The sequence below is a fragment of the Geotrypetes seraphini genome, chromosome 17 (assembly GCF_902459505.1).
Source record: "Geotrypetes seraphini chromosome 17, aGeoSer1.1, whole genome shotgun sequence".
Taxonomy (NCBI): domain Eukaryota; kingdom Metazoa; phylum Chordata; class Amphibia; order Gymnophiona; family Dermophiidae; genus Geotrypetes; species Geotrypetes seraphini.
The window spans coordinates 22467433-22487714 of NC_047100.1; the positions used below are offsets into that span (position 1 = coordinate 22467433).

General features: G+C 45.5%; 1 protein-coding gene and 2 long non-coding RNA genes across 12 annotated transcripts in view; 2 read left to right on the forward strand and 1 right to left on the reverse strand.

Annotated features, from left to right (window-relative positions):
- The window catches only part of ADAMTS9 (ADAM metallopeptidase with thrombospondin type 1 motif 9), a 385044-nt gene that overhangs the window by 40359 nt on the left and 324403 nt on the right, over positions 1-20282 (reverse strand). For 8 of the 10 annotated variants that reach the window (XM_033926508.1, XM_033926507.1, XM_033926504.1 and 5 more), the window contains 2 exons: positions 10098-10265; positions 1307-1480 (listed from right to left, as the gene is read on the reverse strand). In XM_033926508.1, coding sequence (XP_033782399.1) covers positions 1307-1480; positions 10098-10265 — 342 coding nt within the window. The remainder of the gene's footprint in view (positions 1-1306; positions 1481-10097; positions 10266-20282) is intronic. The other 2 variants (XM_033926509.1, XM_033926506.1) reach the window with 1 other exon arrangement.
- On the forward strand, positions 1335-4206 carry LOC117351334. Its single transcript, XR_004537391.1, has 3 exons — positions 1335-1498; positions 2295-2488; positions 3721-4206. It is a non-coding gene; the product is annotated as an uncharacterized LOC117351334 (long non-coding RNA).
- Positions 10706-16768, forward strand: LOC117351333. Its single transcript, XR_004537390.1, has 3 exons — positions 10706-11599; positions 13896-13974; positions 16573-16768. It is a non-coding gene; the product is annotated as an uncharacterized LOC117351333 (long non-coding RNA).

The following is a 20282-nucleotide window of genomic DNA, read 5'->3' on the forward strand; positions in this document are numbered from 1 at the left end:
TAAAACTAGAGGGCAGAAATTGAGGTTGCGGGGTGGTAGACTTAAGAGTATTGGGAAATTCTTTTTCACAGAGATGCCTGGAATGCCCTCCTGAGGGAGGTGGTAGAGATGGAATTCAGAAAAGCATGGGATGAACACAGATGATCTCTAATAAGAAAATGAATGGTATAAACTGAAGAACCAAGGCCAGTACTGGGCAGACTTGAACAGTCTGTGACTTGTATATGGCAATTCCAGTTTAGGATGGGCTGGGGACGGCTTTGATGAGAATGCCAGTAATTTAGAACACGGGGACAGTGTTGGGTAGACTTGTACGGTCTTTATCCCGCATATGACGAGATGGTTTGGAAAGGCTGGAGTAAGTTTCGACGGCACCACCAGTAGTTGGACGTTAAGGAGAGTACCGGACGGACTTCTATAGTCTATGCCCCATAAATATGAAAAAAAAGACAATTTAATTATGAATTTATAAAGTGCGTAACTATTGGGCAGACTGGATGGACCATTTAGATCTTTATCTGTTGTCATTGACTAGGTTACTATAGGTTACAATGATGTAATTCTTTTTCTTCAAGGTTGTAAATTTATTAGAAATGTTCGACTTTCTTATAATCTAATAAACACAGTATGGTGTAAACAAACAATAATCACAAGGAATAAGAACCGGATATTAGTGCAAAAACTACTTGTCTTGTGCCGAGGTTCTTATTCATTGCGTTGCACGGAGTCATTTGGAATTTGGCAAAAAGGAGGGTTGTTTTAGGCCCATGTGGTTTTGTTGGAACAGGCCTTAAGCCGCTGTGCCTATAAAGATGCACGTCTAAATTCAAATCAGTACCAGTTAGCACCGATTAATAATTCTTAGCACTCAGTTATTGGTGCTAATTGGCTCGTTGAATTAAATTAGGCACACACAACTTTGAATGCTATATATAGAATCAGGGCATAGTTGAAGATGTAGTGCAAAGAGTACGGTCAGAACCCTCTTCTGCTTACGAATCTCAGATTGAAAAAAAAAAGTTTTTATTCATGCATTTAGAAGTGCATTGTACTAGATTATATACTTTTTTTTAAAGACAAAAAAAAAAAAAAATCTATTACGCACACAACATCCCATAAAAGTCTTATCATCCGACTGGCAGTGCATGCAGAATGTAAACACGTGCAAGTCTACAGCCTGGCCCAAAGACAAAAATGTGTCCACGCAGGCAGCCAGCCCTTGAAGCCTTGTGGCTCCCACCTCATGCAATCCTGCTGTACGTCAGGAGGACAACTCCCTCGGCACAGCCCCTTCTTCTGTACTCACTTCGTGCCATTCTGTTGCTTCCCAGCTGTACGCCGTGCACTCGGCTGCCTGGCAGGACTGCTCGGAACGGGGTCGGCTGGACAGCTTGCACTCCATCTCCCGCACGGCTTTCAGAGCCGGACTCTGGCAGAACACCGCCCTGCGCTGCAGCCCTCTCCCACAAGAAACCGAGCACTGCGGAAGAGCGGAAAAGTAAGTTGTCCATTCAGCATTTCAGCCTCCTTGCTTTTTGCCACCTCTAACCTATTTTTTATTTCAGAAGTTTCCTGGCCCGCTTTTGCTTTACCTTTTGTTTTTAAATTAATCAATTCTAATTTTGATATTGTAAAAGATGTTTAGAAATATTATCTGGGTTCTTTGCAGCCCACAAGCTGTTTTCTGAATCAGAGAAAATCCTTTCCGCAGAAATCCTCTTGAGTGCACATGGCCATAGAATGGTCTCTCTCTCTCTCTGTCTCTCTCCTTCTCTCAATAACGTCTTGTCTGCAAGAAACAGATGGTTTCTCTACCAACAGTCATTTTTGTATAGTTTTTTGCCATAACACATCTAACACTGCTTTGGCAGCTGATCTGTATGAAAAATCCATCTGTTGGCTTACGGATCATTAATTGTTAAGAGTTATAACTCCCACACCTACAGATATATAGCATGTGGGATCTGGAACACTTCATTAATTGCTCCCTAATCAAACCAACTTGTTATTTAAAAAAAAAAAAAAAAAAACCAACAGAACACACTGCTTGTATCCATTAAACTATATATATTTAACCAATGGAACTTAGCTTAAAATCTGTATCATAAGTGGCCGCCCCGGTCTCCAAAGTGGCCAGCTACAAACATACAGATCAGAAAATCTAAAGCTTTGACAATGTTTTTCATTCTCATCCCAAAAAATCGTTACGGTTTAAGTGCAAAATGATAATATCCTGCAATATTTTTGGAAATTTTAGCAGCCGATTATTTAGCCAAAGCTTGGAACGTTTTCAGGAGTTGGTACTGCAAGCGTAATTCCGAACACAGCTGTGGAAAACGAAAATGACGGCTTTCCAGGCCAGTCGATGAGATTCAGGATTCTAGCGGCGACTTGGAATAAAAGAAAAGTCTTAGGAGTAGGTGTACGCCAACATACGCTTAAGGCGTGTGAAAACGCTTACAATAAAGAGCGTTACAAGAGTTTTAAGGTAAATAATTTGTTTGCGTTCACTAAGTGTGCAAGGTTTTTAAAAAAAAAAAAAATTTATGCTCTGGAGGGGGTGCATTAAGGGCAGAGGATACGTGTGAATGCACTAGCCAACTAGCTCTTAGGCTCCAATTCTATAAACGAAGCCAAAACCATAGCCACCCAGACATGCGCTTAGCGCAGGTCAATCATGAATTAGGCGCCGTTTAAAGAATCACTCTTAGGGCTCCTTTTATCAAGGCGCGCTATGGGGGGGGGGGTTAGCACATCCGACATTTCATCACGTGCTAACCCCCCGCGGCAGCCTCAAATCCTAACGCCTCGTCGATGGAGCGGCAGGCGGTTTAACGCGCGGAAACCGCTACCGCGCCGTTGTAAAAGGACCCTCCTTAGTAGCACCTAAATTGAACTTAAGCACTGGTAGGCTTCTAAACATAGTAACATAGTAGATGACGGCAGATAAAGACCCGAATGGTCCATCCAGTCTGCCCAAGGCACCTCCTATTTATGCCAGAGCTTTCTTGGCCTAAATATTGGCGCCCAAGTCCAATTTAGCTGCTTACATGGGAAAAAAAAAAAAAAAAAAAGACATGTTCACAATTCCCCCTTAACCAAGCCCACTTTCTGGTATGTTCCTTGGACTAGGTGCCTAGCTGAAAGTGGTCGGTACCTACTGAGTAATTAACTTTCATTTAAGCCAATTAAGCTTGTTGTCTGCCCTAATGAAGCATATTAAATAATTAGCCCCCCCTTTTTTTTTTTTTTACGAACGCATAGTGTAGGTTTTAGCGCCGGCAGCAACGGTAACTGCTCGGACGCTCATAGAAATTCTCTGAGCACCGGAGCAGTTACCGTCGTTCCCGGCACTAAAACCCGTGCTATGCCTAACTTTAGAGGTCGTTTGTAGAATCTGAGCTTTAGTGCATCATACATAGTATCTTGGTAGATGACGGCAGATAAAGACCCGAATGGTCCATCCAGTCTGCCCAGCCTGATTCAATTTAAATTTTTTTAATTTTTTCTTCTTAGCTATTTTTGGGCAAGAATCCAAAGCTCTACCCGGTACTGTGCTTGGGTTCCTACTGCCGAAATCTCCGTTTATGTTCTTGAAGTATATTTTAATTCATTTGGATGTTAAAATTACCACTTGTATGTTGCATTTTCATGCTTTTGTGCACTTATGGCGTGGAGGAAATGTACACTGTTTATTTATCACTATTGTTTGCTTTTCAGATATTTTGGGGATAACTTTATAAAAAGGTCCCCTGTGAAATGTCCCCCCCAAAACCACGTATTTGATGCAGGCATTCTAACGTGAAGCCTTTTAGGGGAAACTCCTTGAAGCAGCCTATTCGGCAGAAAATGTTAGATTTGATCTGACCAACTGGAAGAAGTATTTATTCTGATGAGCAAAAGATGAGTATTAATCAGGAAGTAGGGTTTAATGCATTGTATAAATCATTGGACCTATGAATTTTATATATTGTGCCTAAAATACGAGTGCAAAAAAAGCGCTAGTCTATAAACCAGGCTTAAAGTTAGGCATGGTGATAGAATAGCGTTGAAGCTTGAAAACTGCGATGAATTTAGCTACAGCCATTTGCCCCAATGACAATGTGGTATGAATTAGAAAATGACATGGTGGCTGTTACCCGAGGTTAGCTGTGGGTAATCTGCCAAAACGGTGGTAAAAAAAATGGTTGCTGCGGGTATGGGGAGAAGGCCAGTCCCTGATTGGCTGAGGTGCCACAGGCCCCTCCCAAGGGAGGAGCCCGAGACACCTCAGCCAATAAGGGCCTTAGGCCCCTCCCTGTGCATCAGATGATGCATTGGGGCGTGGCCTAAGGCCAGTATTGCGGCAGAGCAGCAGGAGCAGGAGGACTTTGGGCTTCCTCCTGCTCCCGAAGATGATCACGGGAGGTCTGAGGAGCAGGAGGACTGGGCACCCCTCCTGTTCCCAACGATTCTAAAGGTCCTGGGAGGACCCAGCCCGGCCAGCCAGAAGGCCTACTACAGGAAGGGAGGTGGGCCAGGTGGCATTTGAGATGGCAGGAGGTAGTTGGCTTCCCTCCTGCCTTGTGTTTGGCGGGGCATCATTGCGCGGGGCATTTTTTAGGGGTTTGGGGAGGGAGGAGGCACTTCGGGAGTGGGCTTTTTTATTTTAACCGAGCAGTTATTTTGTGTGTGTAATATACGCAAAGTATCTGTCAATTAAAATAAAAATTAAAAAACCTGACAGAAGCCCTGACAGCAGTGACAGGAGGCTGCTTTTCCTGTCACTACTGTCAGGGCTTAATCCGATCCATGAAGTCGGTTGGGTGTGTGCCTCCGATCACGCCCATTTGCATGCAGATGGTTGGCGAATTGGTCGGCCTGCCTCCAATCGCACATGGATCGGATACGGATCGGAGGATTAGTGAATCTAGCCTCTATGTTTCTTGAGATAAGATCAGAATTGAACGCAATACTCCAAATGAGGTCGCACCATGAAGTGATACAGAGGCATTATAAAATTCTTAGTCTTGTGAACCATCTCTTTTCTAATAATTCCTAATAATTTTGGTGCTTTCCCTGCCTTTCAGCTGTTCGGGCTTTTCTTACCGGCTCTGCACATGTGTGAAAGTCTCTCTCGCAGCACTCAGTCAGAGGCTGAGTCGGGGATTAAAATTAACATCCGCGTGAAAACATTTGCATACAAACTTTTTAGTGCATCAATAGCTCTTTTTGATTCAGCCACGCGATCTTTCTGGTCCTCTTTAGTGCATCCAGGCCACAGTGACAACTGAAGCGGTTCAAAGAAGATATACTTCATGTCCTTATACTTCACTAGATACTTGCAAGGATGTTTTACGAAAAACGTAGCCCTAATCTGCACATCTCTTGTGTGCTACGAGCCATTGTCCAGCTGCACTAAAAATGGCTTTTAACACATGGGAAAGACCCGCATAAGGACGGACTAAGGCCACTTTTCAGCACTGTGTAGGAAAAGAAGTCTTATTATGTGGAGAACTTTTTTTTTTTTAATTTTTTGCAGGTCATTAGATAAAGAGGCTGTTTGGGTTTTTCTATAGGAAGAAGAAAGGTAGAGCTGCAAACAATTTAAAGGAGGTAGAAGATCAGAGCTATTTTTAAGTAAAATGTGGGCACCTGGCCAGTTTATTTCACTTTCATCCTAGAAAAGAAGAAAAAGACAGACTTCCCCATTGTCATTCCCACATGTTATCCAAAACCCAACAACCAAGGGCCACAAGGAAATCTAGCAAATCACAGTTTTCTTAAAGATCACATAATTTAGAAGTTGTTTAATGTTCTTTTAATTGAGCTTTCTTCGTCTTCAAACTATGGACTGAATTCTATACATTGCGTTTAAATACTCTCTACCTAAGCGCTATTCTATGAATGGTGCCTAAACTTAGAATAACGCTTATGCTGAAATTTGGGCGCATAAGTACGACTTCATTGATCAGAGTCTTTCGCTAGCAATAAATGGTTAATTAGGAAGAATTTGCGCACCCTTGTATTAGGCTGTGCATTGTTCGGTGCCTAACTCTCATAGCATGTATCTGAAAAGGGGGGGGGGGCGTGTCCAGGGACGTGCCAGATGCATTCTGCAAAGTCGCACCCGGAATTACAGAATTTGGCCTAAGCGCGCCTAAATCAGGCACCGGCACGTACACCCAATGGCGTAGCGAGGGAAGTTGATTTTCAGGACAGCCGCCCCTTGCGCCCTTCCACACTGCCCTTCCATCACCCCCCCTCGCTCTTCCCCGCTGCCCTGACACGTATAGTATGTTCCCTATAGAGGAGTCATTTTGCTTAAGTTCTGGTAAAACCGGGGCTTAACATGGGTTAACGTGGGACTTTCCTGCGTGCTCAGCCCAGAGTAAAAGCGGCATTTTTAGGTCTTTTTTTCTTTCATTTGTACGCTGTACACAATAATGTTCCCAGGAGAGGCTCTTGCCTCTCCCCTCAACCTCCCCGCAACCCCACTTCCGAGCAATATCCAGCAGCACTTAAGTGGATAATGCCACTAAATATTGCCTGTGACTAATCAGACACTGTCTAGTTAGTACTGGGATTCGGGGACACAGCCTGGAAGGAGATGGAACATAACTGGTTAATGGTGATTTTCAGGGCAGCTGATAAGACAGCCCCCTAATCTATGCACTGAGCTAACCAGACACTGGTTAACGTCTGGGTGAATTTTCTTTTGTCCAATTCTTTATTCATTTTTTTTAAAATTTACAATAAGTGTAACAGCATTTCTACATTTTAAACTCAAATACAACACTTAATATTCTGTTAAAATCCATATCAGAATTTATCCCCCCTAATCAATAACATTCTTTAAATTCAAGAAAACCTACCATAATCCCCATTCCTATATACCTTATTTAATATTCAAATCAAAAAACCCTTTCCCCCCTCCCTCTCCCCCATCCTCGATGTGCATTTTTAAGGGGAAAAATAATATTCAATCATTACAATATTTTGTTAATGGCTCCCAAATCTGAAATTTCAATGCCAGAGCCAATATACGGGATTATGCCAAACCTCTGGATGAAAAACTGCTTTAGGCTTGTATTTAGTCCCATAAAAAGATTATCACATTATATATTATTCTAAATTTTTATTTGATAACCAATCAGACAGTATACTCTACCCAGGCATGCAAATTATGTGGTCGATATTCTAAACGATTTAACCAGACAGAAATGACTCTTGGACAGTTAAATCACTTGTTTGGGGCTTGCCATGGATAGTCAGTGACACTTAACTGGTTAATGTTGCTGGATATTACCACAGACTGCTAAACTCAATGCCTGGTATTGTGTGGGTGTTCTGGGGGCGGAGTCAGCACTTATCTGGTTAAATGACAAGATTCAGCACTTAACTGCCCAAGTTTAACAGCTAAACCGGACTGTGTAATACACAGTCTCATATGCAGCACCACATATGCAGCATCACATATGCAGCGTCACATATGCAGCGCCACATATGTGTCACATATGCAGCGCCACATGTGTCACATATGCACCACATATGCAGCGCCACATATGCAGCACATGTCATATATGCAGCATCACATATGCAGCATCACATGTGTCACATATGCAGCGCCACATATGCAGCGCCACATATGCAGTATCACATATGCAGCACCACATATGTGTCACATATGCAGCACCACATATGCAGCATCACATATGCAGCACCACATGTGTCACATATGCAGCGCCACATATGCAGCGCCACATATGCAGCGCCACATATGCAGCATCACATATGCAGCATCACATATGCAGCGCCACATATGCAGTGAAGTGCTGAATATCGCCCTTAGGGGCCCTTTTACTAAGCTGCGCTAAAAAGTGGCCTGCACTATGAGAAGCACGTGCGCCGAGGCCACTTTTAGCGCAGCTGTAAAATGGCCACCCTTTTCATTTCCTCCATTTATGGGCAAGTGCTCATTTCCCAATGAGCACATGGCCTGTAGCGGAGCAGCCCTTGCCAACATCTATTTTCCAGGCGGTAAGGGGTTCCATGCTAACCCTGTGTTGATTGGTTGGCACGTGATCACGTAGATGCACTAATTAATTAGTGCTAAGCTCACCTACTCTCCACTCCCAAAGCGCTAAAAAAAGCATTATTGCTTACTGCAGCTTAGGAAAAGGGTTAGGGGATAGGGCTTGATATACTGCTTTGTCTGTTGGTTACAATCAAAGCAGTTTATGTATTTCAGACAGGTACTTATTATGTACCTGAGTTGGGTGGTGACGGGACTAAATCGCGCGAGACAACGGCGCGCCGACAACTGAGCGCAAGGTTGACGGCGCGCCGAAGAAAAGCACTATTTTAAAGGGCTCCGACGGGGGGTGTTGGTGTGGAACCCCCCCCCCACACACTTTACTTAACAGACATTGCGCTGGCGTTGTGGGGGGGTTTGGGGGGTTGTAACCCCCCACATTATACTCAAAACTGAACTTTTTCCCTAAAAAACAGGCAAAAAGTTCGGTTTCAAGTATAATGAGAGGGGTTACAACCCCCCAAACCCCCCACAACGCCAGCGCGATGTCTGTTAACCCTTTCAGGACCATAAGGATCGTAGGCCAATTTTTGTGGTTTTGACGACATTTTTATGGTAAAAAGGGCTTGCAGATGCCAAAAAATTGATTTTTTTTGTGAAATATCATTATTTTTTTTTTTTTTAAATCACACTTCTGGCTTATGGACAGTGTGGCAAGTGAATCTTCTCGTCAATCTGGCAACGACGCTAATGAATGAATGTCGGAACCAGTTTGTTTACATAAAGGCAGTATCCTATGGAATCCGTACATATCCAATTTAGAACTGTAGACTATCCCAATCTACATTGATAGGATTTTAAAGTTATGGGACAAATAGGTCCCTTGGTCCTGAAAGGGTTAAGTAAAATAGGGGGGTTCCCCACCAACACCCCCCGTCGGAGCCCTTTAAAATAGTGCTTTTCTTCGGCGCGCCGTCAACCTTGCGCTCAGTTGTTGGCGCGCCGTCGTCTCACGCGATTTTGTCTATGAACCAAGTTGGGTTACCAGGCGTCCAGACTTCCCAGAACATGTCCTCCTGCTTTTCAAAACCCAGCACTTTGTCCGCTTTGGGAAGGGTGATGTCATGCCCACGCATGTGCGGATGCTGTCTGGGGGGCAGGGCTGGGTGACGGAACAGGGCATGACAGAGGTTGGAACAGGGCGGTCCTGGGGGGGCGTGGCCATGGCTCCGGATTTTCCCGAAGGAAAATCTGGTAACCCTCTACCGGGGGCAATGAAGTGTTAGGTGGCTTGCCCAGGGTCACAAGGAGAGGCAAAGGGAACTGAACTCGCAACCTGAGGGCGCTGAGGCAGCTGCTCTAACCACTAGGCCAACACTCCCCCCTTAATCACACAAGAGAGAGCCTGCTGCATAAACCTGGATATTCAATACCACTAACCGGATATGGCCTGGCTTTAAATATCTGGGAATGACGCCAGCGGCGGCTAAAAAAAAACCCCACTCATCGACGCCAGCTGAAGATTGACTCCTTTATTGACAACAGAACGGAAACATGTGTAGCCATGCAGCTAATTTAGGGTGGGCCAAAAATTTCATCTCTGCCCCCCCCCCACCATCCCAACTAAACAAACCCAAATTTAATTTCCGCTCTGCGCCCCCAAGGTAAATGGCATTTCTGTGCTGGCGGGGATCCATGATTCCCATCAGCCGAAGACCTCCTCTCTGCCAAAGACTTTACATGTCGAGCGGCTGCTGCCACCAGCCTCCATGCATGTATGCTATGTTTTGCATAAGCGTAAAAACTGAGCATGTGCGAGGGAGAGCGTGGCCTATGGCTGGAAACAGGACAGTGCCGGCAGATGCCCGACATGTAAATTATTTCGGCAGGGAGGAGCCCTTTGGCCGGTGGGATTTGGAAAACATAGCCCACCGTGCTAAAGGAGATGAAATTTTGGACGGGCCTGAGCACAAACTGGGTGGGCCTTGGCTCACCCGGGCCCAGCCACGGCTACACCACCGCCTGGACAACAGTCTTCAGTGGTCTGTCAGGTTAATGATGCAAAAGTAAAAGTAAATCTCACCTGACCCCAGCCTTCTGTTTTCCACTTTGGACATCTTCCTCCCCTGCACTTCTTTTGTACGTTAGGTTTTGGGAGGTGTTTACAATATTCGTTTCCCAAAAGAACCCCATTCTTCACTGCACAATAAACGTTTCGGGATTTAAATCCCCTTCCACAGGAAACAGAACACTGCAAGATAAACCCAAGCTAATTATTCCTTAGAAGCATATATCCATATATCATTTATCTTTTCACTGCTAAAGAAATGCTGCACTGTAAAAAGAAGAAATCTTTGTTTTGGCAAATTCCATTTTTATCCACCTGCAGAACTGTAAATCTATTTAACTTAGTGTTACCATACATGTAACTCCGTCCTGTTCCGCCTCCAGCTCCACCCCATTTCTGCCCTCAGTCCCACCCCATTTCACCCCCCCCAGCAAGCCTCCTCTCTTCTACAACCAGCTCCGGCGCATCTGGAGGGCCCGGAGCACGCGCAGATGTGTGCGACGTGTGTGTCGTCATCCGTGCATGCTCAGAGACACTCTAGATGCAGCTAGAACTGGTCGGGGCTTTCCAAAACCCAGACAAATGATGGGTTTTAAGAAAGTCTGTCTGGGAGCATGGGTAGTCCTCTAAAAGAGGACATGCTCGAGTTTTCTCGGATGTCTAGGAACCTATGGCATTGGGTTTGGCAGCGGGCCGAATAATGGCCGACTGAGCTACGTACATTTAATGTATGGTATCAAGTGATATTGAAAGAAAAGGAAAAAAAGTTTTTGTTTATAATAAAAGTGAAGCTGATGAGGAGGCTTGCGGCTATACAACTTTGTCTCAACGGGCGAAACAAGTCCCGTAGGAGAGCCGCTTCTAAAACAATATTTTCAAAGGAGATGTATTACATATATCAGATATGTGCATATTGAGAGAAGAAAAAAAAACCCAAAAACCCATTTGCTGGTCAATTTTGGAACAGATTTCTATTCTCAGGCCATTTACCACTTACTATATAAAATCCAAACGCAAAGAACAGAGGATTAAATCTCCAGAAAGCACATATTTCTTTTCCGTTTTTTGGGGGGGAAGGCGATTGCACACAATGCTTTTCTGGTATTGCAAAGAAGCCTGGGCTACAAATGGAAAACAAGCTGCAAATGCATTATGTGAAAGCACTTAGCGTGCACGCCAAAGCCAGTCTCTGCTAAATGCTCAGCGTTTGAAGTCGGATCGACAGGAAGGCGAGGAGACATAGCATTAAAAATCAAAGCAAAGAGCAAATCAGCAGGTTATGTCAGCAATAAGCTTTGTAGTGAGGCAAACAATTTCAACCTTTTTTTTTTTTGTTTCCTTGCAGGTTCACTGAGCCTTCTCAAATCTGAGCACTTTTGACAGGCAGCCCCTCCCTCCTTCCCGCCCCGGTAACTTCCCTTTGATTTCGGATTAGGCTCTTCGCACAGGATCAGGAATGCGAGGAGACTGAGTCGGGCCTCGCCGAAGATGCCCCGTTGCCAAGTCCCGCACACTAGGTGATTTAATTTCAATTCCTTCGGTGCAGTCACAGGAGTCGTTGCATGTGAAATCACACGGGAGCTCGACTATTATTTAGGCATTGAGGGGGAGATTTTGTAAAATGGCATCTAAAAAGATAGGCCCCCCCTAGCTCTTGTCAGTCACACTTAGGCCTTTATGGTAGAACTGTGCCTTACTTAAAACGTAGGCACCTGCAAAGGGTGATGGGATTAAATCGCGCGAGACAACGGCACGCCGACAACTGAGCGCAAGGTTGACGGCACACCGAAGAAAAGCACTATTTTAAAGGGCTCCGACGGGGTTTGTGGGGGGGGGGAACACCCCCCCTTTACTTAACAGACATTGCGCTGGCGTTGTGGGGGGTTGTAACCCCCCACATTATACTTAAAACTGAACTTTTCCCCTAAAAAACAGGCAAAAAGTTCAGTTTCAAGTATAATGAGGGGGGTTACAACCCCCCAAACCCCCAACGCCAGCGCGATGTCTGTTAAGTAAAATAGGGGGGTTGCCCACCAACACCCCCCGTCGGAACCCTTTAAAATAGTGCTTTTCTTCGGCGCGCCGTCAACCTTGCGCTCAGTTGTCTGCGCGCCGTTGTCTCGTGGGATTTTGTCTATGAACCCCTGCAATGTACGCCAAGGTTTTAAAGGCCTACATTATAGGCACCCAAGTCCTTTAGAGAGTCGTGTCTAGCGACGCCTAAATCCTTCTTCGCCCCTAAACACACCTACTTTGGAGTCAGGTGACACTAGGCATCATGCGAGAGGCGTCTATGTTTTGTAGATTCACGCCTAAGATAGATATGCCTATCACCCAATTCATTTTAATTTTTTTTAATCATGAGCTTGTTAAAGCTCATAATTGAAGCCAATTTACTAATTAAGTTAGACACCTATTTATTTAGGCGTCTATCTTTATGTACGTCTTATAGAATTTCCCCCTGAGGCATTAACATAGAAACATGAAGGCAGATAAAGGTCAACTGGCCCATCCAGTCTGCCCATCCACTCTCCTTCTCTCCCTATTGGCTAAGGCTCTTAACACTTGCATTGTGATGTCATAGAGCTTTATAGTTATAGAAACATAGTAACACGATGGCAGATAAAGGCCAAATGGCCTATCCAGTCTGCCAACCGCAGTAACCATCATCTCTTCCTCTCTCTAAGAGATCCCATGTGCCTATCCCAGGCTTTCTTGAAATCAGACACAGTCTCTGTCTCCACCATGTCTGCCGGGAGACTGTTCTACGCATCTACCACCCTTTCCGTAAAAAAGTATTACTCCGGAGCCTATCACTTCTTAACTTCATCCTATGCTCTCTCATTCCAGAGCTTCCTTTCAAATGAAAGAGACTCGACTCATGTGCATTTACGCCACATAGGTATTTAAACGTCTCTTTCATATCTCCCCTCACGACCTCTGGGTGCAGAGACAGCATCTCAACCAGTGAGCCAAAAGCCTTCCTGATAAGCCCAGTAAAAAGGCACCTGAAATATTTAATTAAACCAGAGATCTGAAATTATTTAGTCTGTTGCAGCTATACTCACTCGAGGAACACAAAGAGAGGGGAGACATGATTGAGACGTTCAAATATGTCGCGGGCCATATCGAGGTAGAAGAAGATATCTTTTTTCTTAAAGGACCCACGGCAACAAGAGGGCATCCGTAGAAAATCAGGGGTGGGAGATTTCATAGTGACACTAGGAAGTATTTCTTCACTGAAAGGGTGGTTGATCATTGGAATGATCTTCCCCTGCAAGTAATTGAGGCCAGCAGCGTACTTGATTTTAAGAAAAAATGGGATAAGCATGTGGGATCACTTCAAGGAAGAAATTAAGGGGTGGGTCATTAGAGTGGGCAGACTTGTTGGGCCGTGGCCCTTTTCTGCCATCATCTTCTATGTTCTATGTACTGTACAAAGAAATAGATGACCAGATGGAGGCATATGAATCCAGCTATTTATTAAAGACCAGGGAATATATAAATGAATATAAGGCAGCAAGGCAGTATGGTAACAAGTTATAACTAGCCCCAGGAAAAGGGCTCCAATTCAGCACACATTTAGAACAGATTTATAATTTTTTAGAATTGTTGCTGTTATTCTTGTTCCATCTTGTTTTACACCGTATGTTGGAATTTTAAGTTTAAATAAACGTTGACCAGTACAGTCACGCAGGCTGTTATTGTTCTAAATTATCAAATTCAAACAGGAGTAAGTGAAATGATAGGAAAACGCATCAGTTTATTTGGGAGCACAAAATTGATTAACTGCTAACTTCTGTTTGTTTTTAGAGTTGTACTTGAATGATGTAAGAGGCCGGGATAGCATTCAGGCAGGAAGCAGCCAGCCTTGCACAAATCATTTCTAAAGGTTGGTAATGTGTTTGTGAATCTAGCATGAATGCCTTAGAATATGCAGCAATGACAAACTGCAAAACTTCCAACCAGACTGCTACCCACTAGCATAGTATTGGGGGGAGGGAGCAAGGGGATGGATCGCCCCAGGCACCACCTGGGTGGGGGCACTGGTAGCTCTCTTCCCTACCCCCCCCACTACATTCCTCTTCATATTTTCACCGGCCACAAACAGCATCTCTTACCACTACTCATGTCAGCCTCATCTCTTCTGATGTCACTTCCTGTTTGTGGAGACCAGAAGTGACATCGCAGGGAAGAATGAGTCTGCTGAGTGGGTAAGAGATGCTGTTCATAGCCAGTGAAGATTTGAAGAGGTATGAGGGAGGAAGACTGCAGGAAAGGGTGCATCGGGGAGGGAGGGGGGGAATACATGGGCAGTGGTGTAAGAGGGAAGGTCGGGGGAGCAGGTTGCCCTGGGTGCCTTCTTGGTGGGGATACCAACACCTCTCCTCCCCCCCCACCTCTTTAAATCTTTGCCAGCATGAGCAACTTCTCCGGCCTGCAACTTCTCTGGCTTGGCTTCCCTCTGAAATCACTTCCTGGTCGCAGAGGGAAAGCCAATGCCGGCATGAGTGGTAGGCTCATGCTGATGAAGATTGAAAGAGGTACAGGGATGAGAGGGTGCAAGTGTGGCGTGGGAGGCAGGGAATGGGCAGGGGGCATAGAGGAGGGAACGGGGAGGTTCCACCACCACCTAAGCCACTGCACGTGGGGCAGCAATGCCTGGTGCTTCTGCCCCGGGTGCAAGCTATCCTTGCTACATCACTGCTGCCTCCCACTCATGAACATTCAATCCCTCGATTTTGGAGTTGAGTCACTGATATATAGACTGAATGAAAAGGGGCCTACTTTAAAGAAAGTCTGTTCTAAAGTAGAGAAATTTTATCTAAGAAAGATGAAGAAGGGAGGCTAGAAATAGGAGTGATAACGGAATAGGGTTACCATATTTGTGAAGACAAAAAAAAGGACATATGACCGAACCCACATTCCACCCATTTATTTGGTCTCCTCGTCCCAGCCTCTGACCCGTTTAGTGCTTCTCTCTCTCTCTCCCTTCCTCCAACCCTTCCCTCCCACGGATGCTTCTTTCTCTCTCTCTCTTTCCAAACCCCATCTCCTGTGGGTGCTTCTCTCTTTCTTTCTCCTTCTAACTCCACCCCCTCCCCAATGGGTGAGCCTCTCTCTCCTTTCAGCCTCCTCTCCTGCTGTTTATGTCTCTCCCTTCCCACCCAGCACTCTCCTACTCCATGTTTTTTTTCTCCAGCACTCTTTCCTTTCCATAATGCTTCTCCAGCCCTCCTTCCAAGCTGTTTCTCCACCACCTCCCTTCATGCTGTTTCTCCAGACCTCTCCCCTCCCTTCTACAAGCTCAATGATGCTTCTCCTCTAGCTCCCTACTCATCCATCTCTCTAGCTCCCAACTCATCCACCTACTTCCTCATCAGGCCCAGCCACTGCAATTTAATCTTCAGACAGCCGGCAGCAGCAACGACGTGAGCCTGCTGCTGCTAGCCTGCCCCAGAAGCTGCCTCTCTATAGCGACTTCCTGTTCCCGTGTAGGCGGGACCAGCAGAGAGGTGTCTTCCGGGGCAGGCTGGCACACAGCAGGCTCACCTCATTGCTGCTGCTCACTGCCCGAAGATAAAATTATAGTGGCTGGGCCCGGGGAAGAGGTAGGTGGGGGAGTCGGTAGAACCTGCTAAATCCAGACAGACTTTCACATTTTTTTGGAAAACTATCCGGACACCCGGAAAGTCATCTAAAAAAAAAAAGGACATGTCTGGGTTTTCCTGGACATCTGGCAGCACTAGAATGGAACACAGTACAGTAAGTATTTTGGGTTAGAATTATTCAAAATAAGATGGATATAAGGGAAAACAAGGAATGTATTTATTTTCAATTTCTAGCCTGCATAAGTGAGTTGCACATTAATTGCAGTTAATGCTCCCTTTAATGCATCATTTACTAATTGTGGCTAATAAAACTGCAGTATCTTCTTTCTCCTCCAAATATCTCTTCTGCTGTCTTCCATGACCAACGCCCCATCCTCACTGCGATCCAGCATCTTTCCCCCTGCCCAGAAGTCAACATCTCCCCCTCTCTACCTTAAAGGTGGTCTTCTGTTGGTTCTGGCGGCAGCAGCAGCGTTGCACTTATATGGCCTGCTCTGAAGCTTTCCCGTTGACCTATCCTGCCCAGGCAGAAACAGGAAGTGATGTCAGAGAAGAAGGTATGGGCCAGAGGGAAAATTTTGGAGCAAGGTACAGGCAGCCTATGTGCAATGTTGCTGGGTGAGACCAACAGAAGACCTCCTTTAAGGTAGATCAGTAGGGGAGAGAAGATTGAGAGGGGAGGCAGATGCTAAACCCTAGGTGGGGGAGGGGAGTGAGCAGCAGACCCACAAGCAAACTGGAGGGACCACCAGTAGAAACTATGGCTGAGGTGGTGGGCTCCAGCAGCCATGAGAAGGCTTATATTTAAGTACAGAAAATATGCTAATGTGTGCTTTCATGTTCATATTTGCCTGGACTCACACACATTTCTTTTTCAGGCTTTCTCCCCCTTCCAAAGGAAAACAAAACCAATCCTCTCTTTAAACCTTCCACTGCCAGTTCCGGAGCTGGCGTTAGTTTCGAGCGGAAAGAGCAGGGTTTGTTTGTGTACTGTTCTCTGAGCATTAATATACATTTGACGACATTTAAGTAAAATTTACATCCATCTCTAGCACACACGTTGTTTCATGTACTACAGCCTTTTAAGCAGTATATGTGTTAACTGGCTTTACTGCTAGAAGCAAAGAAACTTAGAAGCATGATGGCAGATAAAGGTCAAAAGGCCCATCCAGTCTGCCCATCCCCAGCATCCACTATTTCCTCCTCTTCTTAAGAGATCCCATGAGCCTGTTCCACGATTTCTTAAATTCAGATGCCCACCACCTTTACCGGGAGACTATTCAACTATTCCAGGATGCACCAGGAAGGGGACCTAAGGCTCTGATTGGCCCATAAGAAGGGTTTTATGTATCCAGGTCAATCAGGGCCTTAGACCATTCCAGTGCATCCCAAGATGCACCGGGAAGGGGAAAGCCCGCCATTTTGCAGAGGCGAGGCCTGCCAGCAGGAGAGTGCGGCATCTCTCCTGCTGGATTTCAATGATGACATGCCAACAAGGTACAGGGGGGTTGGGGTGTCCTTGAGTTGGGAGGGATCTGACCTGACCCCATCCCCAAGCCCACCAAACTACCAGGGCTTTTTGGGGGGGACTTTGGTGGGGTGGTGGGAGGGTTGGAAGGGGGGAGGCTGCAATTTTCAGAGGGATATGGGGGCGTCAGGGGGGGCCCAGATGCACTAAAATGTACCGAGGCAGGAGGGGGTGGGCATACCTCCTGCCTCTACTTTTGTTCCAGGGGAGGGGGAGGGTCGTGGGGGGGGGGTCAACATCATGGGGGGAGCAGCTCAGCCTTTTTTTTATGGGCCAGATATGCGTGTGTTACACACACACACACACACACACACAACATCTGTGTCCATAGAAAAAAAATGAGAAAAACATGTCAGACCTGTTGGTTTTTTCAGGTCGGTATTACCGGTCCGATTATGGCACGCAATTTTAAGCCATCGATCGGATGACTGGTTTTAATTTTCATGACTTCATTTTAATAATAATGAGGTTGTTTGCACGCCAGAATCAGAGAACGTAGGACCGCGCGGAAAACCCCACGGGGAGCCTTTTTGAGAACTGGGTCGGCAAATTCTGTCGGTACCCGATGGAGCGCTTAGTGCATCTCGCCTTAAGTGCAGTTATGCATGCACCTGCAAATGAGTGCCAATTAGCACCTAATTTACAAATTTAGGGCTCCTTTGACCAAGGCACACTAATCGATTTAGCGCACGCTAACCATTTCAACACAAGTTAAAATGCTAACACGCTCATTATATTCTATGGACGCGTTAGCATTTAGCGCATGCAAAAACAATTAGCACGCCTTAGTAAAAGGACCCCTCAGTTATTTTAGTAATTCTACATTTATTTCATTTTTTTTTCCTAATAAATTTTATTAAAGATTGGAAGAATGACCATGCACCAGCAGAAAAAAAAATATACAGACAGAAAATTTAAACAGTACATTTAAATCATAAAGGTAAATAGTAACTTTAAACCAAAAAAAAAAAATAACCATAAAGCAACAAGTCATTAACATAATACAAACAACTAATATCATTGAATACCAACTAAATACCTACATCAAACAAACAAAAAAAACATACAGTAGAAAGCATCATGGAACCCTTTTACATTAATCCCCCCCCAAAAAAAAAAAAACCCCAACAAACCCCAACCCACTCCCTCCAAACCAAGTCCAAACCCATACAAAATTATCAGATATTGTCCAAAGCATCATTCACGTATGCTGGAAAGAAAACCTGCTTTTAACGATATTCCGAGAGGAAAGAAAATTCAAATCGCATCCAAGAGTAATCTGCAGCTGAGCCTTAAAGCTAGTTGACATGCATTCACCCATTCAATTCAGTGTTGTTCCAGTCACTTGAAATATTGAAGTGCGTGTTTTGCACTAGGGGGAAACAGATTGCCACGAACACCCATGTAAACAGATACAGCTTAGCTTTAAATCCTCTAAAAACTAGACCTGGATTCTGCAAATGAGCCCTACATGTAGATACGTTATAATAATGTGTCTCAGCTTGACCGGTGATGTATGGACAGTATGCCCCGAGTGCTCTTAACGTTTCAAAAACTATAGCCATAAAGAAATCAGAGCGTTCCCTCAATAGAATAGTGAATTCTTTTTATATCTGCTAAGTACGTGAGCAGTGTACCAAAGCTGGTTTGGTTTTGTCAGTAACAACTCTGCGATGAGGTAAAATCTACAGCGCTACTGAAGCCAAGGTCAGGAGAAAATAAATCTGCTCCCAGTTCAACAGCTCCCATTAGAAGCCGAGCCTTGTTTTTGCTTCTGAAGTAACTGTTTGCAAATGGATAAAGGGCCTTTATTATGAAGGTCTTCCCCAATTCCATATCTATGGGAATAAAAAAGCTCCTGGGGAGGGAAGAGGGTGCCAGCGCCTGAGAAAGCAGCTGAAGGGAAGATCCTATCCACCTCGAGGAGAGACATCACCAGTTTTATTTCTTTGGATTCCTCTTGGGCTTGGAAATAGTTCCTGTGGATTTATAATGTCACAAACCTTCACTTGCTGCTTTTGTGAGATTTCCCCCTTTTTTTTATACTCCCCCACCCCACTTCCAATACAGCTCACTCATGTAGTCAGGGCTGGCTTTAGGGTGTGGCAAGCAGAGGAACTCGAGCCTCAAACTGAAAGGCTTTAAGGCCTCCTCTCAAATTTCTGAACCACTGAATGTCTAACAGTGACCCAATGACAATCCTCAACCCAGGTCTTGAGAAATCTCGTAAAATGTGCATCCTAAGTCTGGCTTCTAAGTGTCGCCATTGTGCGATGGCAGAGAATCTCCTCTTCAAGGGCTGAAACACAATGAGCCTGATATTCAAAATGGTCTCTCCTGCCATTTAAATCACCTGTCAAGAGCTAACTGGGTATTTTCAACCATGCTTGACCGAATAATACTGCCGAAAATGCCCGGTGAACATTCAAGCAGAAACTGGCTATTTTAGGAGTGTTCCAGGGACAGAATCAAAACTTAGCCAATCGTATATACTCAAATATAAACCAGTCAGGAAGTGCTGAGCAGCAGCGCCAAAGCTTAGTGAGAATTCATGGGAGTCAGTCAGGAAGCCACTTAGCGCCAAAGCAGCTGCTCGGTGCCACTCAGCAGCTGAAGAAACCTCTCAACCACCAGGGATCAGCAGAGGAGGTATGAGAACAGGTTAGGGAGGGAGGCTGGGTGCAGAGCCTGACAGCGGAAGGAGGGAAGGAAGGGGGCTGGGTGCAGAGCCTGATAGGTTGGGAGGGAAGGGGGCTGGGTGCAGTGCCTGGTAGGAAGGGAGCTGGGTGCAGAGCCTGGCAGGGAGGGGGCTGGGTGCAGAGCCTGACAGGAGTTGGGAGGGAAGGCGGCTGGGTGCAGAGCCTGGCAGGAGTTGGGAGTGAAGGGGGATGGGTGCAGAGCCTGGCAGGGGTTGGGAGTGAAGGGGGATGGGTGCAGAGCCTGGCAGGGGTTGGGAGGGAAGGGTGTAGTGCCTGATAGGAAGGGGGCTGGGTGCAGAGCTTGTTAGGAAGGGGGCTGGGTGCAGAGCCTGACAGGGGTTGGGAGGGAAGGGGGATGGGT